Source organism: Portunus trituberculatus, chromosome 40, assembly GCF_017591435.1.
Source record: "Portunus trituberculatus isolate SZX2019 chromosome 40, ASM1759143v1, whole genome shotgun sequence".
Lineage (NCBI taxonomy): Eukaryota > Metazoa > Arthropoda > Malacostraca > Decapoda > Portunidae > Portunus > Portunus trituberculatus.
Genome location: NC_059294.1, coordinates 17,344,192 through 17,369,885, shown reverse-complemented (window position 1 = coordinate 17,369,885; position 25,694 = coordinate 17,344,192). Strand labels below are relative to the sequence as shown.

General features: G+C 41.2%; 1 protein-coding gene across 2 annotated transcripts in view; it reads right to left on the bottom strand.

Moving 5' to 3' along the window:
• The window catches only part of LOC123515956 (alpha-protein kinase 1-like), a 340,039-nt gene that overhangs the window by 97,534 nt on the left and 216,811 nt on the right, over positions 1 to 25,694 (bottom strand). For both annotated transcript variants that reach the window (XM_045274896.1, XM_045274897.1), the window contains exon 3: positions 15,000 to 15,100. In XM_045274896.1, the coding sequence (XP_045130831.1) occupies positions 15,000 to 15,100 (101 nt within the window). The remainder of the gene's footprint in view (positions 1 to 14,999; positions 15,101 to 25,694) is intronic.

Genomic DNA, 25,694 nt, shown 5'->3' with positions numbered 1-25,694 from the left:
ACGTGGTTACTTTCACGTCTTTTCTTCTTTCATTTGTGGATTTTGGTTTCTCTTTTCCGGGTAGCTTTGACTGGAAGGACGAATGAATAGGGAATAAACATCAGAGTTACCATGACTCTTTTATTACTGATTAGTGTAAAGATGGAAAGTTCTGTGATGAAACAGCTAAAAAATAATCTACAGTACATGTCTGCTCTTCCATGCTGCTCTCTGTCGAAAATTTATTGATGAATTGCCTTTCTGATTGAATGGTTGGGCGAATGATACCACAAGTGTCTTTAAAAGGGAAACTCGACTACTATTGGTGAGGATAATATATCAAAAGATCAATTTCCTTGAGGGTCAATAGTTGATTAGGCATTAGAAGGCTCCGTGACTGTTTTTCGAAACTCAAGAAGAGATGACTAATGTAACACATACATAAGTACTAAAGATTATGTTTCCCTCCCTCCCATGAACGTGCCACTCCTGGAGATGCAGTGATTATCAACCTTTCACCTTCAAGAAACACAATTTTAGGACTCATTAAGAAAAAACAAACAAACATGATACTACAAGAAAAAAAAAAACACGCATTGGTACCATAAAGAAGAGATACGCAGATAAAGAACGGGCTTATTTTCCAACCTCAGATTAACGTGACACTCAGAAGGCTTAGAGATTATTAGGCTGTCACCTTCAAGACTAACGACGTATACTAGGGAGGGTGCACCAATCAGCCCTTTGCTCTTCCTTCCTTCCCCCACAGGTGCTGTGGCGACGGCGGTGCAGCGAACGGGTAATCTTGAGGCAATCAGGCGTGCTCGGGAAGAAGGGAAGGTGGTCTTTTTCATCGATCTCAGTGCGACACCAACACCGCCTCTATCCCAGAGTTGATTTGATTCAGGCTGGGTTAACGCTGCGCCTTCACTCAATACAGGGATGAGGAAAACGTTTATCTACTTCATGCTAGGCAGTGGGTTTTTTTTTTCTATGTTACGTAAAGGTGACTCACGTGATTGGTTGGCAGGTGAGGGTATCGTGAGTACATTTAGTTATTAGTTGTGTGTGTGTGTGTGTGTGTGTGTGTGTGTGTGTGTGTGTGTGTGTGTGTGTGTGTGTGTGTGTGTGTGTGTGTGTGTGTGTGTGTGTGTCGTGACTTGACCTGCTTCACTGAGTCATACTTTTAACATGTTATGTTACTTAGTATGTACTTTACTTTACTACCTCCCACATCATACTTGTCATTATGTACATAGTTATGTGTGTGTGTGTGTGTGTGTGTGTGTGTGTGTGTGTAATTTATTCACCACGGTCGTCTGCTGGTTACCCAGCCAGTCTTCCACATTACGGAGCGAGCTCAGAGCTCATAGTGACCGATCTTCGGGTAGGACTGAAACCACAACACACTCCACACACCGGGAAAGCGAGGCCACAACCCCTCGAGTTACATCCCGTACCTATTTACTGCTAGGTGAACAGGGGCTACACATTAAGAGGCTTGCCCATTTACCTCGCCGCTTACCGGGACTACCCTCTGGACTGTGAGTCGAGCGTGCTAACCACTACACTACGCGGTGTGTGTATTCACTGTTTGAACCACTATCTTGGGATAGGTCTGAGACCAGGCACACACACACACCGGGACAACAAGGTCACAACTCCTCGGTACCTACTCACTGCTAGGTGAACAGGGGCTACACGTGAAAGAGACACACCCAAATATCTCCACCCTGCCGGGGAATCGAACCCGGTTATCTGGTGTGAGCGCTCTAACCACTGTGTGTGTGTGTGTGTGTGTGTGTGTGTGTGTGTGTGTGTGTGTGTGTGTGTGTGTGTGTGTGTGTGTGTGTGTGTGTGTGTGTGACGAATGTTGCCAACGAAGAGAAGTGTGCAACAAAATATCCACAGTTATACTTTTCATGAACATCTTTTATTTTTATTCTTCTGGTTTCACGCATAAACTCAGGAAAAAAACACCATTCCAACATCAAACATTACAATAACTGAGGTAAAAGTAGGTCTATTATATACTTCCTATTCTTAAGAGCGATTCCAAAGTAGTGTAAGCACAATAATTCAGCTCACCGTGAATAAACACATAATTCTAGAGATATTCGATTGAACATTCTTGTAACTATCAACGAAGCAATTTAATTTCGATCAGGATTAATATAAATATGCCACAATCGTCATGCATATTATCTTCAATAGAAATTTCTAACCAATTTCGATATTCTTCCGTTAGACTCGAATCTATAAAATACTTGATTTTAAATTGTTAATACTACCAGCGAATCAATTCAATATAAATCTGCAGTAATGTAAGTATGCAAGACCAGTAATGCACACTTTAGTATTTTCAAGACCAATTTTTAACCAACATGAAAATGATTCCATTGACCTTGAATATTAAGAAAGTAGTTGATTTTACATTCTCATGACTACCAAGCACACATTCTCATTTCAACCTGCAGTAATGTAGGAACGCAAGAAGACTGGTCATACAAAATAACGCCCCCTCGTGTCCCTGAAGCTCTCGAGGCAGTATGGGCTAGCGATGCGCGTCGTGATGTCTTGAAATACCCAAGGCCCAGAAAATCACACAATCCGCCTCCACTGAGCCTTGTGTGCGTTAAGGGAGTGGTCAACACTGGTGGCCACTTACCGAGAGAACAAGGGAAAGTGGAACGAGCCTTATCCCTTGAGGTAACGCACAAAGAGAGAGAGAGAGAGAGAGAGAGAGAGAGAGAGAGAGAGAGAGAGAGAGAGAGAGAGAGAGAGAGAGAGAGAGAGAGAGAGAGAGAGAGAGAGACCGCAATGTAATCATCCCCCAAGCATCCACGCCGTGACATGCTCAAGTTTTCATCTCGGTATGAGCAAACCTCGAGAGGCTTTGGTCCAACCTCAATATTCCAGCAACAGCAGCAGTGGTAGTGGTGGTGGTGGTGGTGGTGGTGGTGGTGGTGGTGGTGGTGGTGGTGGTGGTGGTGGTGACGGCGGCGGCGGCGGGCGCGAAGCACATTATTGCATGCAGTGAATCCTCTCCCGAATCCTCCCTCCTTTAGGAATGACTTACATTGTCTAGCGGCCCGGACAGTTTACGAGAGAGTATGCCTGCGTCGTTGTAACTTGGTACCAGTGACAACAGTAAGCTCCTGAGGCAGTTACAGGGGTTGTGTTGGAACAGTAGAGGATAGCACACAATCCCCGCCTCCTCCCCAGTGCCTTCAGCTGCCTTCACTCTAACTCAGATTCTCCCAGGTGATAGTGTTTGCTTAGATGGAGTTATGATTGGAGAGATGGTTGACTTCCGCCTCAGTTGGTGACAGCAATGGAGCTGGAGGAGGACGAGAGCAAGCATAATTGAGGAGATAAGGAAAGGAAGTGAACCGCGAGAAGAGATGCACAGGATAATGACGACAAGGAGAATGAATGACAAGTAGAAATGGGAGATGAGATAACAACGGATGAGGAAACAGGAACAGGGATGGGTGGTGAGAATAAAGGTAAATTTAAGTGAGGGAAGGAAAAAGATAAAGAGACAGGTAAATGAAAGGAAGAGGTGTAAAAGGAAACAAGTACAGGACCGAGATGGAACAGTAACAGTGGCAAGAGGGGTCGGAGAGAAATTAAGATGGGAAGAAACATGAGGGGAGGGATGAAAAACACGAAGCAAAGGAGAGGGAAGACTTAAAAACAACAATGAGGAGGAAAATGATGAAGACGCAAGCCACGAAGCTAGCGCGAAGTGACAAATGGTAATATTTTTTTTTTCCTGCAGCTAACAAAACTTTAATAATTCAACTTCTGCGATAAATACTCTTTAACATCAAACACTACGCTCACTCACATTGGTCTCTGTTCTTAAGAGCTTTGGTGCCTCAAATCAACATCTTTTGACAAGCTTTAGTGCATTTTTTTTTCATGGATGCTTTCATGATTCTAGTAATAGATAGAGTAATATAAAGATTGATAGTCTTCTGCATTATCAGCGGGGAAAAGACCAATAAAAGGTCTACTAGTTCTTATAGGAGTTAGAAACGTTTGAGAATATAAGGCATTGTCACGAGCGACGCCTGAAAAGCCATACTCTGAGATGCAAGCGGTCAGTGTGTCTTATTGGGATTCTTCTGGTCCTGTTCCTGTTCCTTACTGCTAATGTGTTGGTGCAGTTAAAGCCTCCAGTGATTTTGGACGGAGCCACGTCGGGAAAGGTTTAGAGGCATCGCTTCCGGGGTTGTATTTGTGCTGTGTTTCATGGTGTTTGTAGCTAATGAGATTACCCGGCATTGCCTCAGGGACGGCGAGACTGTGGTTTGTGTTAATGTTTCCAAGGATCCAGGCAGTAACAGCACTTGGAAGCAACATGTCGCAGCGTTGATTAATTGCCTCCCTGTACATCCTTTGGATATTATAATGATGCGTACTTATACAATATTAATACAAAACAGAGTCTTGAGTTTACGAGCGGCATGGTAGACGAATGGAATAGACTCAGTAATCAAGTTGTTAGTACCACATCATTAATGGACCTTAATGCAAGAGCAGTCAGATTTATGAATGAAAATGACAAGTTGAAACAGGCGGGTACGTTTCATGTATGGACTGCCAAGTGTAAACCAGATAGCTTCTTGCAGCTTTCCATATTTTTTGTTTTTGTTTTTATCATCTTTATTAGTGCTCACCATTACTGAATCCTACCAGCAGTCTGCCTCTTCTAATCCCAGAAGACTAGACATATTCATGGAGGAGCATAATAGGTGGAAATAGGTAGGTATGTTTCATGCAGAGAGTCATATGTAGGCCTGATGACTCCCTGTATTTTCCCTTGTTTTCTCACTTCATTATATTATTGCACACGATCTAATATACAAGCAGTCTGCCTTCTCTATTCTCCACGTGAATTCTTGCAGCTTTCCTTATGCTCCTGATGTCTTCATGTTCATATATCAAGCGTGCACAGTTTATCTACCTAGCAGACTTCCTTCACCATTACCCACCGTGTCTGTTACCAAGTCAGGCTTCCTCGTGTTTGTGAGGAGCAGGAGGCTAGCCCAGCACCGGGACACACTCGCCACGCTTCGCAGGTTAACTTTGCATATGCGATGATCGCCGCCACAGCCACGTGACCGTTAACCACACTCACCCCGGCAGTCCAAGGCGGGGAGGGAATGTAGGTCATTCTAATTGAATTGATTCCATTGTAGTCGATATCATGAAAGCTTGTTGTATATGTGTGTGTATGTGTATAAATGCATGTATGTTTGTTTGTATGAATGCATGTATGTAAGAGAGAGAGAGAGAGAGAGAGAGAGAGAGAGAGAGAGAGAGAGAGAGAGAGAGAGAGAGAGAGAGAGAGAGAGAGAGAGAGAGAGAGAGAGAGAGAGAGAGAGAGAGAGCATCTGCGTTTTCACTGCTCTGACAGATTCTATATGATTTCCAGTAAAACTTTTTTTTTCTGATCATTCTTATCCAGGAAATGACTGGTGGGGCAATCATTACACCGTACTGTTATTTACATTTCAATCATAATTATTGTATAAGAAGAACAATCCATTTAACCAAAAAACCAAAGGATGTGTGTGTGTGTGTGTGTGTGTGTGTGTGTGTGTGTGTGTGTGTGTGTGTGTGTGTGTGTGTGTGTGTGTGTGTGTGTGTGTGTGTGTGTGTGTGTGTGTGTGTGTGTGTGTGTGTGTGTGTGTGTGTGTGTGTGTGTGTGTGTGTGTATAGGAGGGACATTGGTTAAAGGTAACAAGAACTTATAAGAATAGGCCAACTGAGAGACCAGCCGCTAAAAGAAAGTGACGAAGACTATTCGAAATTGTCGAATAAGTTTCTTGTTACCGTTTGTTATCCATTGAAACAATTTTCAACAGTCGTGGAGTTGCTCAGTGCCGTTCAGGAAGTTCTGCCATTCCCCGTGAAATATTTCCTTATGATATAACGTCCAGCAAAGCCACAATCTTTTCCTTCCCGCAGATGAACACGATGTAAGCTGTCTGCTGAAAACTGAAGGGAAAAATACGATGATCCACACTTCTATTAGATACTTTAACGTCTTTCTGTACTTGTACTGTTCCCGGGTGAGAAGGAGAGCGGCTGGGAAAGTGTCGTGGTTGTCCCAGGACACCTATCATGTTATTGAACTGTCGGCGCAGAAGAACCGGGGAGGGGCAGAAGGGCAGGGCAGCAGGAGGGAGAACGGGAGAGAGAGATGACAGAGCAGCTGACTACATTATTACCACAGTAACCTTTACCTTTCCTTATCAACACAGGCGGTCCACAACACTCCGCATTACGACCCAGCGCATCTCCACACCTTCATAGAGCCAGATAGCAGGAAGCAGAGCGCCAGGCATCCTCCATTGAGGATAGAATCTTGACGCCCACGTGTCCTGGCTATGGTCTTTGTCCGTGGTGGCTGTACCAGGTATTGGATGAGCGGTAGGAGGCTCTTCGCACTTGGCAGTGAACTGTCAATCGAGTGGAGGTGCCGTGGGTTCTTGCTGCCCCTTTAATTTATTGGAAAACTTGATGCGACTCAACACTACAAGGAAGGCGAACGTGGCTCAATTTGGAGATTACTATATATGTATGTTCTATTTCAATGACTTCTGGGGCTTTTATTCCAGAGTAAAAATTCGTTCTAATGGTGCGAATTTAAGGATTAATTTAGAAAAAAACGTCAAAGAGTAAAATGAGCTATCGACCACTTCCAAATGATTTACTGCCTGCTGTTATATTCTGTGCTCAGTAGAATGATGTAGGGATCATCATAACTATAACTAACGTCCCATTACCATCAACAGTCAAACAGCACGGAAGGAAATGTAAATAATCCGTGTATTTAAACATTTTTCCATAATAACAAATCACTTCACTCCTATTCATTAAAGGACATCACACCTTTTCTTGGTTAATAAAGTAACTGACTTAAGGGCACTACACTATATAAAAAAAATATAGTTAGAACTTCACATATATGTTCCATTGACCCTAAAAAGTGTATGACCATTCTTCTTAATCAAACAACTATAGGAAGTATTCTGTTAGTTAGTTGTACACCATCTGGGAAATACGTATTTATGTGCCAGGTGTATATAAAAAGCAAAATCAAACACTCAGTAGTCACATATACCTTTCATTTCCTCGATGACGTCCAGAGGATAGAAAGGAAGAAAGGAATGTATAAATAGCGAGAATAAAAATACCCCAAAATGCATAATACACTGAAATAAATGCATAAACAAACATGAAAGGAAACAGAAGAAAGGTGAAAGGAAACATGAAAAAAGGACGATAAGTGTGAAAAGGAAAACAGCAGAGTATCAGAAAAAGAACTTGGTAGGTGTAACAAGCCAAAACAACAAAGAGGTCTGAGGTACAGAACATGCAAAACTAATACGGATAAAAATAAAGTGTTGTATGGCAATGGTTGACTCTTGGTGAAGGAAGGAAGGGGAGAGGGAGCGGAGAGATAAAGAAAGAAAAATTGGAGAGATTGTGAGGGGCGAGTGAGGTGGTGAGAGACACCTTTGTAAAATACATTGACCAGGGAGAGAGAGAGAGAGAGAGAGAGAGAGAGAGAGAGAGAGAGAGAGAGAGAGAGAGAGAGAGAGAGAGAGAGAGAGAGAGAGAGAGAGAGAGAGAGAGAGAGAGAGAGAGAGAGAGAGAGAGAGAGAGAGAGAGAGAGTAGGTGTTCCAGCAACAAAAAAATAAAGATAAAACATAATTTTGTCTCAAATTACTAACATCTGTGGAGCACTAAAGTAAGACACAAGACCTCTCCGACTTTTTCCATTTCTTCCTGTGGTCACATAGCAGCATGGGCGTCTGGCGTCCTTCTCAAGCTATCTAATGCTAATGACTGCTTCGTAATTTACTCTTAAAGACGGATAATTACGTTATATTAAAACTTTTTTCATTAACCGTTTCTGTAAAGAAGACAGAAGATAGTTTCTTCTTTATTACTTTTCAATGCTTTTCTTTTTACAGAGAAAAAAATCTGCCATAGATTCGTGAACAAAGATTGATATATTAGATTTTACGCTGATTATATTTATGGGAAAACCATATTCTCTCTCTCTCTCTCTCTCTCTCTCTCTCTCTCTCTCTCTCTCTCTCTCTCTCTCTCTCTCTCTCTCTCTCTCTCTCTTACTTGCAAATGAATATTTAAAACTGCACATCGGGTTTTTTTTTTGTCTCTGTCTGTCTGTCTGTCTGTCTGTCTGTCTGTCTGTCTGTCTGTCTGTCTGTCTGTCTGTCTGTCTGTCTGTCTGTCTGTCTGTCTGTCTCTCTCTCTCTCTCTCTCTCTCTCTCTCTCTCTCTCTCTCTCTCTCTCTCTCTCTCAACACCCTCGCTAACCAAAGCCCTCACCAATACCATTCTCTTTCCTACTTCTCTCCCTTGTCTTTCCTTTTTCTCCTTCCCAACCACCTTTTCTCCTTTCCGTCCGCTTAATACACAAACACAACACAAAAATCAGTGTTTTATCCCAAGCCTGATGACAAAGAAAGCAAGGAAAAGGAGGAAGGAAGGAAAAAAGGTAGGTCTAGAAGGGCAGGGAGCGGCAGTCCTGCTCTGGCCTGCATTGTGTGGCTGGCGGCGGCCCTTCAGGCGACCATCCATTGTTCCTCTTTTTTGTCTCTCTCTCTGCGTCACGTGGCGGGGCGGACACAGTTTTTGCATTCAGGATAAAATGGTGTTATTGTGTAATGGTGATTTTTTTTCTGAGGGGGCTTGTTTTACGTAATTGTTTTTCGTTTACTATTGTTTTAACGTAAGACTGTTTCCATGTGTGTGTGTGTGTGTGTGTGTGTGTGTGTGTGTGTGTGTGTGTGTGTGTGTGTGTGTGTGTGTGTGTGTGTGTGTGTGTGTGTGTGTGTGTGTGTGTGTGTGTTTTCCATCTGTTATTGTTGTTTTAGTGTATGGTTTGGGTGTTTTTCTTTCTTTGTGTGCGTTTGTTTTATCTGTTTGTTTCTACAGCTTTTTGTGCCTGCAGATATTGGTTTATTTGTATTAAGAGAGAGAGAGAGAGAGAGAGAGAGAGAGAGAGAGAGAGAGAGAGAGAGAGAGAGAGAGAGAGAGAGAGAGAGAGAGAGAGAGAGAGAGAGAATGTGATGTTTTTTTTTATCCTCCCTTCACCTCTTACATAAATTTTGCCTTTGGTCCACACCGCCTCCCATCTTCCTCCCTAAAGAAACACTCATCAAGACTCACGTAATCTTTTCAATGCATTTTTATCAACTTCAAGTAGGAGCCTCTTGTATCCCTATCAAAGCTTCTCGCCTGTTATTACTCACATCACTTGAATTCGAGACTGGGTGTTCCGGTACAACATAGTACATATAACTTCGAAGTCACGTTATGAAAAGCGTGGAAATATATAACTACTTTCTTTATTTTTCAATTGAAAACATCGTTTTTTACGTGTATATATGAAGTTGTATATGACCTTAAACCATTCACTGCGATACAAAGCAATTAACAACACAAGAAGTAAGGCAGGAAATATTGATAAGCGTATACATGAAAGAAGGTGGCAAAGAATTTTTTTCTTTTAATTTTCATCTAGTTAAAACAGGCTGTAAATATGTTTTGGGATGATTAGTAATTAAGGAAAGATATAATAAATAGCAGTTAAAGGATTAAAGAAGCCCATGCTAATATGTGATGTTCTGAAACTCAACTAATATTAATTTCAAAGTGCAATGCAATGTAAACATCTTGACGATAAAGTATATTTTATCTTATCTTGACTCAACTCACATATTTGCTTCCCTAAACTTTCAGCTTCTTGCAATTATTCTGTCCATCTCACAGCGTAAGACTTATCATTGTCTTTAATCTATTCTTCCTTTAACTTTAAACTCTGAAATTCTGCTTGTTTGCTTCGCTCCCTGTCTTTGGCAAACTACGTATCTGAAGAGACGAGTAAACAGATTCAGAACTAAACTTTTAGGGAGCATTAACTTAGGAGCATTTTCCTTCCTGTCCCTCATAATTTTTGTCTTTTTACCGGACAATTTTATGTAAAAAAAAAAAATCAAATAGTACTCACGTTTCATTAAACCCGGAGGTGAATCCATGGAAATTTTACATATTTATATATTTTTAACATTCTGATTTAAGCTTACTGTGATAAAAAAAAAATACTAATAACGTGCGAGAGAGGCGACGGTAAAAGAAAAAAGTGCACTATATTTCTTTATCGTTTTCCTCAAAAGTGACAAAGAAAACGAAAGACGTCTGCTGATCAACATAGCACAAGATCACCTCTTTTCTTTCTTTTACTGTCTCTCACGTTTTACTCGTCATCGTCCTCTTTAAATAACAAAGATAAGCAACCATCCGCCTTACGACTGATGGGTTAGAAGACATGAAGATGGAAAAGGGAATGTAATAACACTTTCCAGAGGTGCGTGTCTTTCTCGTGAGTACGTGGCGGTGATACAAAGCTCCCTCGGGACCCTTGCCTCGTGCATCCAAAATAGCAATATTCATACCGCCTTGCAGAGACCCAGAGAGAGAGAGAGAGAGAGAGAGAGAGAGAGAGAGAGACGCACTTATGAATAATGGAACAGCGTTTTCTGCGGCGCGCCATGCACAGAGAGGGAAAGTTATTGTGGTCCACCCTCGCCTTTCATTAGCACAGTAATTACCCGTGTTAGTCCCCGCCCAGAGAAACACACCTCACCGCCTCGGCCTGCCCTTGCCTCTCGCCTCTCAGGACAGTGCTTTGGTGTCACTGGTAGAAGTTTGCTTTAAGTGGGAGAAAAACTGATTGGTGTGCTAATAAGTATAGACAGATCATTGGGTGGGAAAAAATCGTACTTTGTTATTGTTACTATTGTTATTATTATTATTATAATATTATTATTATTATTATTATTATTATTATTATTATTATTATTATTATTGTTGTTATTTTTACTTTTATTATTATTATTATTATTATTATTATTATTATTATTATTATTATTATTATTATTATTATTACTGTTGTTGTTATTATTATTATCATCATTACCATCAATAATATTTTCATATTTACTTTTATTCTAATACTATTATTATTATTGGTAATATTATCATTATTATTACTAATACTATTATTATCATTATCATTATTATTATCGAAGTCATCATTACCATCGTTATACTCTCTCTCTCTCTCTCTCTCTCTCTCTCTCTCTCTCTCTCTCTCTCTCTCTCTCTCTCTCTCTCGTGTACCCACACTCGTAATGCTGGGGTGTGTGTGCTTGAGGGAGGCTCGTCTGACTGTCCATCCTTCCTCGGAGTGGTCGCCTCCCTTTGGATGGGTCCTCAGTGACCGTCCTTGTACTCTGGGACGCATTCATGGTACACGGGACGACCCAGCAGGACTCTTGTGTTCTCGTCCTTGCGGTAATATCTTTTGAGAGGCATTCTTCCCGTGGGCATCGCTTTGTTACTGGAAACCTGGTCACAGCCACTCTCCAAGCCTTCTGTTGCGTAATGCCTCCTCGTGCCATGTCAGTGTTATCAACTTCAGGCTCCGGCAAGCACACCAACCAATGAGAGATGATGAGTGAGATTTTTGAGTTATCTATTGATACATACATTAGTACTAAAGGCTTTCTCGATAACTGAAACTTTGCCATGCCTTATATCTCAAGCGTGTAAAAGATCCAGGCTTGACGAGGAGTGTTGGCGCCGTCAACGAGGCTTCACAGCAGACAAAGGTTTCTATAGATCCACGAGGGAGAAGACGAGGGACGGACGAAAGGACAGAAAAATTAGACTGCTCACCCATTCTGGAAAAAGGGTGGGGAGGCGGAAAGGGGGTCAGACATTATCTTAATGACTGGGGAGTTCAACGTTGCCGTTTAGAAAAATATAAATCGTTGAGAGAAGAAAAGCTGGAGGAAGTCTACAAAGGCTACTGCGTCCAGGCTACACACATTTAAGCCAGCCAGAGGCACTATGTGAAGGAGTCTCTCCTGCAGCACCTCAGTTACAATTACTAAAGCTGGATGTTGCGCCTATATGCGCAACGACTTGACTTGCTCTAGTGTCCACACTCTTAAATCTTCCGACTGAAAGTCACACTAACTAAATTCATCTGTGCTGTCTATCTCCTCCCTAACTCCTCTGATTATAAGAAATTGTTTGACTATCTAACTTCTTAAAAATGAAGCACATTATGTCCCTCTATCCTTTCGCAGAGATCACCCTTGGAGATTTCAATGTTCACCATCAGCTTTGGCTTTCCTTCATAGACATAGAGCAACTGATGCAATACCCTACTCGTATTCCTGATCGTCTTGGAGATACGCCCAACATTCTTGACTTTTTTCTTATTTCTAATCTTTCTGTTTATGCTGTTATCCTATTTTCTCCGTTGGGCTCCTCCGATCACAATTTTATATCTATATTATGTACAATTCCTCCAATCCTTCCTCAGGACCTCCCACAGTGGAGGTGCCTCTAGCAATTTAACTCTGCCAGTTGGGGGGACCTGAGGAAGTACTATGCTGATTTCCCCGGGAATGATTATTGTTTCCGTTCTTCCTCTCATCCCTATTCTGTCCAACTACTACTATTCTCAATCATTCATAAACTCTGGAACTGGCTGCCTGCTTCTGTATTTCTAATTAATTATGACTTCTTCATTTAAAAGGGACGTTTCAAGACATTTGTCTCTGTCTTTGGCTAACTCTATCAGACCTGCAAGGGGGCTAGCAACTAATTGGGCCTTTCTTTTATTTTTGCTGCCCTTGGCCAGCTTTCCCCTCTTACATAAAATAAAGAGGCGCTTTTGTTAAATTCATACATTACTTACTTGGTATCCATAACAGTGCTGGTATTGTACTGAAGCAGCGTCGTAGCCATACATCAACCCCAGCCACATTAACAAGCAAACAGCTGAAGCCATAACTCCAACAACCTGTCGTCCTAAGACGGTGTTATATTCTGTTCACATATCACTTACCAGCATTACATCTTCGCCATTTAGTGAAAAGTTTTTATCACGAATAGTGTTTGTGATCTTTATCCCTTGTTCGTGAGGAAAGCGGAGGGAATTTGTATTCAATAAGCGTTTCATCAATCGTTGCGTTATTCCAGAGGACAAAACAATCTTGTAAACTGTTTTTGTCAGCATTATAATATTTGTTTAATAGTGTGTTCGACTGTCATTACCACGCCAGCGTTCGCCCATCAAAAGACCCACCTCCTTTGTCCCTCCCACCTGCATACCCATCTCCTCTATCCCTCCCATCTACACAACCATCTCCTCTAGCCCTCCCACCTACACACCCATCTCTCCCATCCCTCCCACCTACACACCCATTTTTTCCATCCCTCCTACCTACACACCCATCTCTTCCATCCCTCTTACTTACACACCCATTCCACACCCACCCACCTCCTCTATTCCAGCCACATACTCACCAACCATCTTCATCCCGCCCACATACGCACGCACTTCCTCCAGCCCAAGCATATAAACACCCACCTCCACCCTACCCACCTACACACCCGACCTTCTCCACCCACTCACGGCAGCACTTCAGAGGTGACGAAGGACTTTGGGAATGACCGCCGGAAAACATTTATTACCGGTTCTCAGGTTTCTGACAGTTTACATTAAATTCAGTGACATTTGTAGCCGACATTATACATTTAAATTTCAAGTGCTGGTGGTTCTTGAGGCCCTCGCTCCCCGCACGTCAGCTAGGAACAAACCGCCATTCATCACTGTCCTGGCAGCGCGATCATCAACTCGTCCCAAAATTCACCAAATGGAAAGATGGCGAACCCAAATCAAACTTAAGATAAATTAGAGAAATATTTTAGCAGCAATTTTCACACAAATATAAATCTTTTCCATGCCTTTTTTTTGTTCTTATTATTCTTCTTTTGGTGCTGAGATCATTAATGCTTCTCTAAATAAGGCAGTTAAAGAGATAGCAAACTAAACTAAAAATTTAAAGAAAATGAAAATATAATTAATTTGGTATTTTCATATATGCAATTCCTATTCTTTCATTTTTTTTTTATTGTCTCTCTTATTTTCATGTTTTTTTTTTCTCGTGACCTTATCCAACATCACTAAGATAATTACAGTAAAAGTATCTGATGATGCAACTTAGCAGTGTACATTTACCACACACCATACGAAAAAGTCTAAGGGAACGTCAGAGTAAGAGAGAAAACAACATCCTTTAATATTTCTAAGTAATTCACGCATTCAGTCAGCCTCCATATTCCTTGAGACACTGACAACGTTCCCTACAGCTGAGAAAAACATTCACAACTGACAAATCTACAAGCTATCCACACATTCTATTCCGACGGTTAATTTCGAGAGAGAGAGAGAGAGAGAGAGAGAGAGAGAGAGAGAGAGAGAGAGAGAGAGAGAGAGAGAGAGAGAGAGAGAGAGAGAGAGAGAGAGAGAGAGAGAGAGAGAAAACAAAGCACGGCACAGTCACAGTACATGGTTGGATGTAGAATTCCCTTCGGTACTTACGCCTGCTGTGCTTTGTGTCTTGCCTCAGTCCTTTGAACTTCTCATCTGCTTACAGTCTCCTTACAAAACCTGATTACTAACATACTATGATAGACACGCTACCATGTGCAGTCCGATCGTATCAGTCAGTATACGGCACATTCCACTAACGCACCTCTCCCAAACAATATTTTTAGCAGATATAGTAGATATAGAGGTTCAGAGAAAGGAAAAAGTACTATACACATTGACAGAGTACAAAACGTTATCCGCCTTTTATAACTTTCCTAAATTCTTCAAGGATAGATGGAATAGCAAAGTTTCCTTAATAAACAAGGCAGAATAAGTATCATGATAGATGAAAGCAGCTACTAAAGATGAGATGAGGTTAGTGGTATACTCAGTTAGACAGCAGCTCCCTGGTGTCCCTAACAAAAAAGGGAACGTAAAGGGAAGGTGACCACAAGGCATACGTAATAGATGACAGGAGCAACTGATGATGAGATGATGATACTGTTGTACTCACTTGGGCAGCGGCTCCCTGGTGTTGTTCAGGACCTGCTGCTCTCCCGCTGGAGGTTCCCGAGGCGACTGGTCCGTGCTGAGCCAAATCTGAAGGCGAGGGACCTGACGAGGTGAGCATGAAACACATTAGGACAGCACACACATCTCTAGCAATAGACACACACACTCACACACACACACACACACACACACACACACACACACACACACACACACACACACACACACACACACACACACACACACACACACACAAGAAAAAAAAACGCGAGCGCGTGCGAAGAGTTCAAAGGTATTTGCTCTGGATGGGCAAAGGATGACAATCTGAAGAGCAATACTGTAGGGAAGGAAAGGGAAAGACGGGAAAACAATGACACACACACACACACACACAGAGAGAGAGAGAGAGAGAGAGAGAGAGAGAGAGAGAGAGAGAGAGAGAGAGAGAGAGAGAGAGAGAGAGAGAGAGAGAGAGAGAGAGAGAGAGAGAGAGAGAGAGAGAGAGAGAGAGAGAGAGAGAGAGAGAGAGAGAGAGAGAGAGAGAGAGAGAGAGAGAGAGAGAGAGAGAGAGAGAGAGAGAGAGAGAGAGAGAGAGAGAGAGAGAGAGAGAGAGAGAGAGACTGAAAAAATAGGATATAACAAATCCTCTTCTCTTTCCTTTCTTGCTTCCCTAACCACTTTCCAGCACACACACACACACCCACACCCACACCCACACCCACATCCACACCCACACACACCCACCCACACACACACACACAATGGTATTCCTTGAGGCCTTTAGCGGTGCATGTAGTGGGGTGTGCCCTGAAAGCTGTACCTGCCACTGAAATCTTCGGAACAGTTACTGAACGCACTTCTCGCTCTGTTTACCGGTGCATTATTGAGACCGAAGAATTAACGTGTACATAATGCACAGCTTGGCCTTGAACCTTCAGTGTGAGGAACGAGAGACAGGAGTAGGCTTTTACTGGAGGACTACGCACGAGTGAAATGATAAAGATTAGATCTGTGTTAAAGTTGTGACCTTCCTGACAGTGGCTGGGTTGAGTGTGGTGATGGCTGGGGAGGGATATTTACGAAAGGCAGTGTTAAGAATTTGGATGGGGTGTCATGGAATGATATGGAATAGGAAAGAAAGTGAATGATGGAGGAGAAAGAGAAGGGAATGCTAAAGAAGGGAGAATAGTATAGAATGAGATGGAAAAGGAGGAAGGAATAAAAATTATGGATGATGAAAGAATGGAATGGGACAGGAAGGGATAGGAAAGAAAAGGAAAAGATGGAAAGATAAAGGGAAGAAGATGAAGGAAACGAAGGAAAGGAATATCATGGAAAAGGAAGAGGAATGAAGGGAATGTAAGGAAAGGAAGGAAAAGAAGGGACCAGAAAAAAACTAAGAAAAATGGAGAGTAGAGAAAAATGCTGCAGGGCTGAAAAAGGTAAATATGAAACAGAGATAAAGTGAGAGGAAGATGAGAAACCACAATAGGAAGTAATAAGAGCATGAGGAGGAGATGAGGAAAATTAAATGCTCCTTATGGAAACGCAAGGAATTGCAAAACCGAAAGATATGCAACGAATGAAGAAAAGAAAGAAAGAAAGCTCGGGAGCAATAACAAAAAAAAAAAAAAAAAACGAAAAAAAATACCTTGAAGAACAAAGAAGAAAGAAAAGAAAACACATTATACTTTCAGATGAAGAGAAAGACAACTGCGATGACATACCTTTTGAATTTTGCTGATATCCGCCTTTGTCTGTCTGTCTGTCTCTCTCTCTCTCTCTCTCTCTCTCTCTCTCTCTGTCTGTCTGTCTGTCTGTCTGTCTGTCTGTCTGTCTGTCTGTCTGTCTGTCTGTCTGTCTGTCTCTGTCTGTCTGTCTGTCTCTCTCTCTCTCTCTCTCTCTCTCTCTCTCCAACTATCTTGACCATTATTTCTCTTGCAAGAACTCCACAGAGAAGCATGTGTTCGTCGCTCCTCAGAAAGACACACGGCCCTTTGTTCGTTAGTGAAGCTACAAACTTGAAATATTCTAAGATAGGGGTTCTTAAAATTTTTAGCTCATCTATCCCAATGAATTTTCAAATTTTCTATTGGTCCCCCCGGCAGCCGAGCTTTAAATTCAACGTAAAAATGAAAAAAAAAAACGATACCAAAACTGATATTATTACCGGGCGCAGTAGAAGTAGTAGTAGTAGTAATAGTAGTAGCAGTAGTAGTTGACATGCATGATAAAAAGGTAACACACACAATGAGAAAATATGTAAAGGAGAGCTTTGTTAAAGGTAGTGTTGCCAGAACTACTAAATTTCTGAAGATTTACTGAAAAAATTAATCTATTGTTGTCTGAATTCACAAAATGGATATCTTTTTTACTCTAATAGTGGCTGATATTCTTCAAATTTTCAAAAATTATTATCGAAAATTTCAAATCAGAGGCTTAAATAACCTCTTCGACAGAACAGTAAATATTAACTGACCCCCTGACTATTCGTCGACCCATGGGGATCGATATCGACCACTCTGAGAATCCCTTACCCCGTTTGTAACAGATGCTACCAAAATAAGGAAAATCATAATAATTACAACTTTGAATGCATCAATAAAAATAAGCAAGGTGGTGTCCTGAAGCTTTTCTTACCCTTGCCTCCCTTCTATCGTCCTCCTGCTTTACCACTGAAGCACTATGCTCTTTGGCTTCTTTGTCTAAATCTCCTATTGCAAGACTTTGCTCCATCCGTATAATTTCTAGCGCCATTCTAGAGTAAGTAGCAATATAATTCGGGTGGAAAATGCAAGTGAGATTGTAGAGGTCGTATCACATGGGATGAAGATAAAACTCTTGCATTACTGTGTATTATCAACATATTTCCTTTTTATTAGTGATATAATTTGTTTAATTAATTTCCCCACTTTTTATTATATTGAGAGTTTATCTAGTATTTTTTCTTATTAGTCTACACAGTGTTTCAAATAGGCCTTATTGTTTGTTCTCAGATCCGAAATTAATAATGTGACTGTGTTAGTTTGAACAAGAACTCAGAACAGAATATCGTTCCTCCCTGACATCTACCTGCAGCTCAGAACTTCCAAAGACCTCATCGTTAGGCTTAGATAATGTCTAACTAGTGAGGCTCAACAGTTAATGATGACTTTCTGCATACGTATATGCAGCATACCTCGACAATGACGTCTAAAACCTACACTCATGCCAAGGTTATAAGACTTCTCAGTTTATTAGTTTATTGGCAGGGAATGAAACCACAAATCAACCTAAACAACATTTTTTAAAGAATTGAATTTTCATAAGATTCCCGTCCGCCATGTCTGTTGGCTCAGTAACAAAGGTCTTAATAGATACAGTAGTTTACATTCAAGTAGACAAAGGAAAGGGAACGTGACAACTATTCTCACAACCTACTGAGAGAGGTCTAAATTCCACAGGGCATATCATCAGAGCGTATAAGTGTATTTTAGTGCAAGGGGAGCGTCGTCAGGATCACCAGGAGGGTCGATACTGCTCCCTGCGGGGTATTAGTATAAGTAATGATGCCTCGTTACGGCAAATTTCCCCTTTTCGAAAGCCAGGCTCCCTTATTAGTGTTGACTCAAGGATAGCCTTTTGACAGCGTCTAAAGGTACAATGACGCGTGATAGACAGACTGACAGACACAAGGAGAAACAAATAGACAGACGGCAAAAAAAAAAAAAAAAAAAAAAAAAACGTACCAGGAATCTCAAAGGCATTGTCAAGCCTGTCATAACGCCTAACCAAATGCTTTCCTGATTCCCCCCTAACTGATCCGGCGAGAGACACTCCACAGGGTCCCCGGAGAGCGTCGATTCCTTGCCGCCACACTCTCTCCGCTGCTTCAGGAGTCAGAAGGATGAGAAAATTTCCTCCGTCACTTTTGCTTTTGTGGGGAATAGAGAGATTATAAACAATGTGATCAGTGGAGGCTGCTTTTTTTTTTTCTTTTCTTTTTCTATACCATGTGGGCTTTTCACGGGAATTTATGGGCTAAAGGGGATACTTTTTTGTGGTACCTCCTATCTCAAAGCCCACCCGCTAGGAAACCGTTGCCCCGAGTGAGGAAGCTCAACCTACACTCGAACCGTGGACAGGATTCGAACCCGTGCGTTTGGAGACCTCTCGGACCCCAAAGCACGCACTTTTTTCTTGCAGATTGTACTTATGAATACACGAATGATAATAATTTGTTGAATAAAGCTGTTATATGTAAAGAGAGAGAGAGAGAGAGAGAGAGAGAGAGAGAGAGAGAGAGAGAGAGAGAGAGAGAGAGAGAGAGAGAGTGTGTGTGTGTGTGTGTGTGTGTGTGTGTGTGTGTGTGTGTGTGTGTGTGTGTGTGTGTGTGTGTGTGTGTGTGTGTGCCCAACATATGTAAAGAAATAAAATTCTTGAGGACCATCTCTATCTTTTTTTTGTCTGATTCTCGAGACACCTGAGGCAACACACACACACACACACACACACACACACACACACACACACACACACACACATTACTTGGTTTACACTGGGCGCAATAACATGCCTTAAGTGCTCAGTTATTTGTTAATTCAGAATTTTATCTCCCCCATGAAAATGTTAAAGAGTATTTTTCGAGAATTGGATCAAAGAAAACTTTTTTGTATAAGATCAGAAGTGTTTCCTTTGAAGAGAACGGAAGCAAACAATTTCTCGGAGTCAATTGGGTAAGACTCTTGAGAGAAACATTTATACTGATGAATTCTTACGTCAAGTTTCCGAGAGTTCCTCTGTGACGCAATTCCAGAAAACTGAAGCATACACCAGAATATAGTAATTTATCATTTATTCTTTCTAACCCATTGTTGTAAAATATGTAGATTTTCATGAAGTGAGGATAACGGTTGGTCTACGTTTACTACCCTCAAGTTTCTTACTCTTTACAATGGCGTTTTAATTCTTATTCCAAAGGATATAGCTTCATTAACATTATCACTTAAAATTGAATAAAGAGTAGAGTCACGTAAACTAGTCTTCTCAAATCTCTTGAAATTCCTCTATTTATCATCCCGAAATACGCCTCAGTATTGCTTCATTTGCTTATTTCCATCGTTAAGTTTATATTCATCGTTTTGAATTTGATAACTACCAGTCTCGTAAATCCATTTAGCAATACTGTACCAAAAAGCCAACACATTAACCCTATCTATTCCCTATTTACCTTGGTGACGCGGAACGTGATATGTAAACTCTCATCCGCCTCGGAGTCCCCTTCTGGACCAAAAATGTCCCCAGGTCAGAATGCTCTCTCGAGGTCGACCCCAAATGTATTGACACATCCCTCAACATTTTTTACATTAATTTCTGCAACATCCGCTGTCTTAGATCCAATTTTCGATCCGTGGAACATCACCTCTCCTCATCTCCTCACCGAAAAACAACTGTCTGAGGTAACTGACAGTAACCCTTCTCTGTTCCCTCCTACTTTCTCTATTCTCATTTTCGTTCCAAAGCTGGAAGTTGCGTCTATGTGCGCAACAACTTAACTTGCTCTCATGCCCACGCTCTTGAATCTTTCGAGTTTTCCACCATCTGGCTTAGACTCAAAATTCACTCTCTAACTAAATTTATCTGTGCTGTCTATCTCTCCCCTAACTCCTCTGACTATAGTAAACTCTGACTATTTAACTTACAAAGTGGAGCACATTCTGTCCCTCTAACCTTTCGAAGAGATCTCTATCCTTGGAGATTTAAATGTTCACCACCAGCTTTGGCTTTCCTCTCCCTTCACTAACCATCCTGGTAACTAGCCTTCAACTTTCCTATCCTCCATGACCTAGAGCAACTGCTGCAACACCCTACTCTTATTCTTGACCATTTTGGAGACACGCCTAACATTCTTGATCTCTTCCTTACCTCTAATCCTTCTGCTTATGCTGTTACCCTTTCATCTCCGTTGGGCTCCTCCGATCACAGTCTCATTTCTGTATCTTGTCCTATTTCTCCAATCCCTCCCCAGGATCCCCCTAAGCGGAGGTACCTCTGGCGTTTTGCCTCTGCCAATTGGGGGGGACCTGAGGAGGTATTATGCTGATTTTCCCAGGAATGATTACTGTTTCCGTGTCAGAGACCCATCTCTTTGTGCTGAACGCATAACAGAGGTGATAGTGTCTGACATACATATGGAGGCATACATTCCCACAAAAGGTACTTGAGCCTTCCTTCTCCAGAATCTCACGCACTTTATATTTCTGCCCAGAATCATGCCAAGTCTGTTCTTCAACTTGCCAAACAATCCTTCATAAAGAGAAAATGTCAAAATCTTTCAAACTCAAACTCCCCTCGAGACTTCTGGCATTTTGCCAAAAACATCTCCAATATCTTTGCTAACAACTTCACCTTGGATTATTCTGGGCTTGTCTCTCTCTCTCTCCTCGTCCCGTTGACTATTTCATGTCTTCAATCAAAATTCTTCGTAATATGTTTTCCATGCCCTCTCTGGCTTAAACCCTCGGAAATCTTAAAGACCTGATGGGGTCCCTCCTATTGTTCTCAAAAACTGTGCTTCCGTGCTTACTTCTTGCTTAGCCAAAGTCTTTCAACTTTGTCTGTCAACTTCTACCTTTCCTTCTCGCTGGAAATTTGCCTACGTTCAGCCTGTTTCTAAAAATGGTGATCTTTCTAATCCATCAAACTACCGCCCTATTTCTTTAATATCTTGCTTGTCTAAGGAATTTTTAATCAATCTTCAATAGGATAATTTTTAAACATCTGCCACTTCACAATCTTCTATCTGATAGCCAGTATGGCTTCCGACAAGGTCGCTCTACTGGTATCTTCTGGCTTTCCTTACTGAGACTTGGTCATCCTCTTTTAGAGAATTCGGTGAAACTTTTGCTGTCAGGTTAAACATATCAAAAGCTTTTGATAGAGTCTGACACAAACCTTTAATTTCCAAACTGCCCTCCTACAGTTTTTATTCTTCTCTCTCCAACTTTATCTCAAGTTCCCTTTCCGACCGTTCTATTGGTGTTGTGGTAGACGGCCACTGTTCTTCTCCTAAATAGTGGTGTTCCTCAGGATTCTGTCTTGTAACCCACTCTCTTTCTATTGTTCATTAGTGATCTTCTTAACCAAACTTCTTGCCCTATCCTTTCGTACGCTGATGGTATTGCTCTACCTCTTTTCACGTCCTTTTAGAGACGTCCAACCCTTCAGGATGTCAATAGATCAAGCAGGGACGCCATAGAACGCCTGACATCTGATCTTTCTAAGATATCCAATTTGGGCAGAAAAAATCTAATTTTCAATGCCTCTAAAACTCAATTCCTCCATCTATAAACTCGACACAACCTTCCAGACAACTATCCCCTTCTTCTTCAATGACACTCAACTGTCTCCCTCTTTCACATTGAATATCCTCGGTCTGTCCTTTACTCATAATCTTAACTGGAAACTTCACATCTCATCTCTTGCTAAAACAGCTTTTATGAAGTTAAGCGTTCTGAGGCGTTTTTCTCGCCCCTCCAACTGCTTACTCTGTACAAGGGCCTTATCTGCCCTTGTTTGTTGCGGGGGGTGGAGTTCCACTCACACAGTTTTATTAGATAAGGTGGAATCAAAAGCTTTTCGTCTCATTAACTCCCCTCCTCTGACTGAATGTCTTCAGCCTCTTTCTCACCGCTGAAATGTTTGATCTCTTTCTATCTTTTACCGCTATTTTCATGGTTTCTAATGATCTTGCTAACTGCATGCCTCCCCTCCTCCTGCGGCCTCGCTGCACAAGGCTTTCTTCTTCCTCTCATCCTTTTTCTGTCCAGCTCTCTTACGCAAAAGTTAACCACTACTCTCAATCATTCATCTTTCGCTGGTAAACTCTGGAACTCCCTACCTGCTTTTGTATTTCCGTCCTCCTACGACTTGGCTTTTTTTAAGAGAGAGATGTGAAGACATTTGCTCCCTAATTTTTGCGAACCCTTTTTATCTTTTAGAGAACCAGCATCAAGTGGGACTTTTTTTTTTTTTTAACATTGTGTTGCCCTTGGCTAGCCTTCTCTCCTACATAAAGGAAGTAAAGGTAACTACATTTCGTACACGAATTTCAAGGCACTTTGAAAATCAATAAATCGTCCATAACCCTTACAAAATTCATTGATTCCTGTTAAGACAGCAAGAACTAGTAACGTGTTTATAGTTTCTTCAATTATCTTGAGGTATTTTTTCCATTTCCTTTCTTTTTTAATCCTCTTATGTTAAAAGTGCAAATGTACTTTTAAGTCACATTGAATTTTTAAAAGAGAAAATAAACCACTATTAAGATTTCAATCCCCACCTTTCTATCCCTCTGTCTGTTGTAGTGACGATGTCTCGTGCTAAATCACTCGTTAACTTTAACGCTCAGACAAAGTCGTGTCTAAGAGTTGCTGTGTGACCACTCACTAAATCGCTAACGAGGTATTGCCAATTTCGTTGAAAGCCTCCATGGTCGCTGGCAAACACACTATCTGCCCACCCCGTCTGACTCACTCACCCCGTCTGGTAAACCTTTCCCACTGACCCACTTCCACACAGGGCGTCCGTATGACCTCCTGTCCCTCCCAGGACTATACAGTCTAGCGACCAGCCAGCGCCCCTCACTCCATAAACCCATTCCCGCCTGACCCACTTCCCACGCCCGTCACTGGTGCCAGCTGCAACACTTCAAGTCAAATGTCTGGGCTTGAATGTTTGTATTGTTATGGTTTCAAACATAGGGTAATAACTTTATGGTGCTAACGGTGTTACAGTGATGCATGTGGTATCTGAATAACTTATACTTGCAAATAAAAATAAAAATATATAGTTAGGTATTTGTTACTTGAATAGCACACATATCTGCATGTTTGTGTCAATTAATGTTTATTGAGGATGAGTGATTCAAATTTACGTGTAGAGGTGCAAGAGACGATCTCTCTCTCTCTCTCTCTCTCTCTCTCTCTCTCTCTCTCTCTCTCTCTCTCTCTCTCTCTCTATATATATATATATATATATATATATATATATATATATATATATATATATATATATATATATATATATATATATATATATATATGAAAAGGCAATTGATTTATGCAACAACTGTATTCAACTGTATTCAACTGTATTATCAATTCCTACTTACATTCTTTTTTTTTTTTTAACAAATAAGCAAACTGATGTCTAACAAATTCCATAAGGAAATCCACATCCCGAGTTTAACACCATTGCATTTCAATTCTGCGTTTCGATCCTGCCTGGTGGACGGCGACAATACGAGTACATAGTGCAAGGTGTGCCTCGCTGCCTCTATTCTGTGATCCCGTACAGTGCAGGCTGAACTAGACCAGGATCATGTGAGGTGGGGTGAAAGATTAAAGGATTACCAAAACCAGGACGAACAAAGCCAGATTAAGTAACAGGAGTGGGAAAAAATGAATACATAAAAAAAAAACCACAGGAGTAAAAAAGGAAATGAAAAAGATGGAAAAGCAACGAGTCACATCATCGCTGGCATAGACAGCAGAACGAAAACCAACAACGAAAGGAAAACTAACAAATGAACGGTTGCCAAAGATAAAAAATAAATAAATAAATAAACGAGGATTGTGAACAAAAGAGCATTAAAAAAAATCCAAAACTTAGCCAACGAGATGAGTCTTATCATCACTAGAGAAGAGAAAATAAAAGATAAAACATTGAGAACAATAACTAGAAAAAAAAATAATACATGAATGACAGCCAAAGAAAAAATATAGTAAACGAGATTTGGTATCAGAGGAAAGAAAAATAAATAAATAAATACCCAAAAAAGATAAAGAAACGAATCACTTCCTCGATGGTAGAGAGAAACACGAGGGATGAGTGAAAACAGAGAAAAAGTAAACGAAAGATACTATTACACATAAATGGATAAAAAGAAAAAAAAATCAGAAAATAAATAAATAGAGAAAACAAAAATGCCAAATGGAGAGGGAGAAAAAGGTAAACGAGGCTTGTTACCGTTGTTCTCACGCCTGAGTTAACCTTGACGCACACCGACTCACTAATTGCTGTGTCTGGCAGGGGATTCAATCGGTCAGGACTAGAGTTTACGCTGATACACCTTAAAACTTACTAAAGCCTGCCGTCTGGGAGTGTGTGGCTTTAGGGATTAGAGGCTTTACGGAGGCAGTGCTCTCTCTCTCTCTCTCTCTCTCTCTCTCTCTCTCTCTCTCTCTCTCTCTCTCTCTCTCTCTCTCTCTCTCTCTCTCTCTCTCTCTCTTTAACTGTATTGTTGAGCCTTCATTTCTTGTACATTTCGGAAAATTCACCTGAAGATGAGGTATCACTTTCAGCGTTCAAGTTCATAATCGAATCAATTCCTGGCAGAAAGCCTGCGACCACCACCACCACCACACATGCTTCGCTTTCTCATCATCACTATTTTTAAAGGCCATAGAGGTTCTCAAATTTTTTTTTCTTTTAAAAACGTAAGAAAAAAAATTAATAATCTGTAACTGAAATCGTAAAAAAAATACATATCTAAATACTAATGTCACTTCAACTAGAGACTCGAGGTGCGGCCACAAATGTTTTAGACTAACGGTGTTGCCTTGTCTTGCCTCCCTCTTTAAGGATTGAAGGTGAAACTAAGATATGAGGTACACTATGGTCCTTTCAGTTAGGTTGGTAATACGTTCCACTTAAT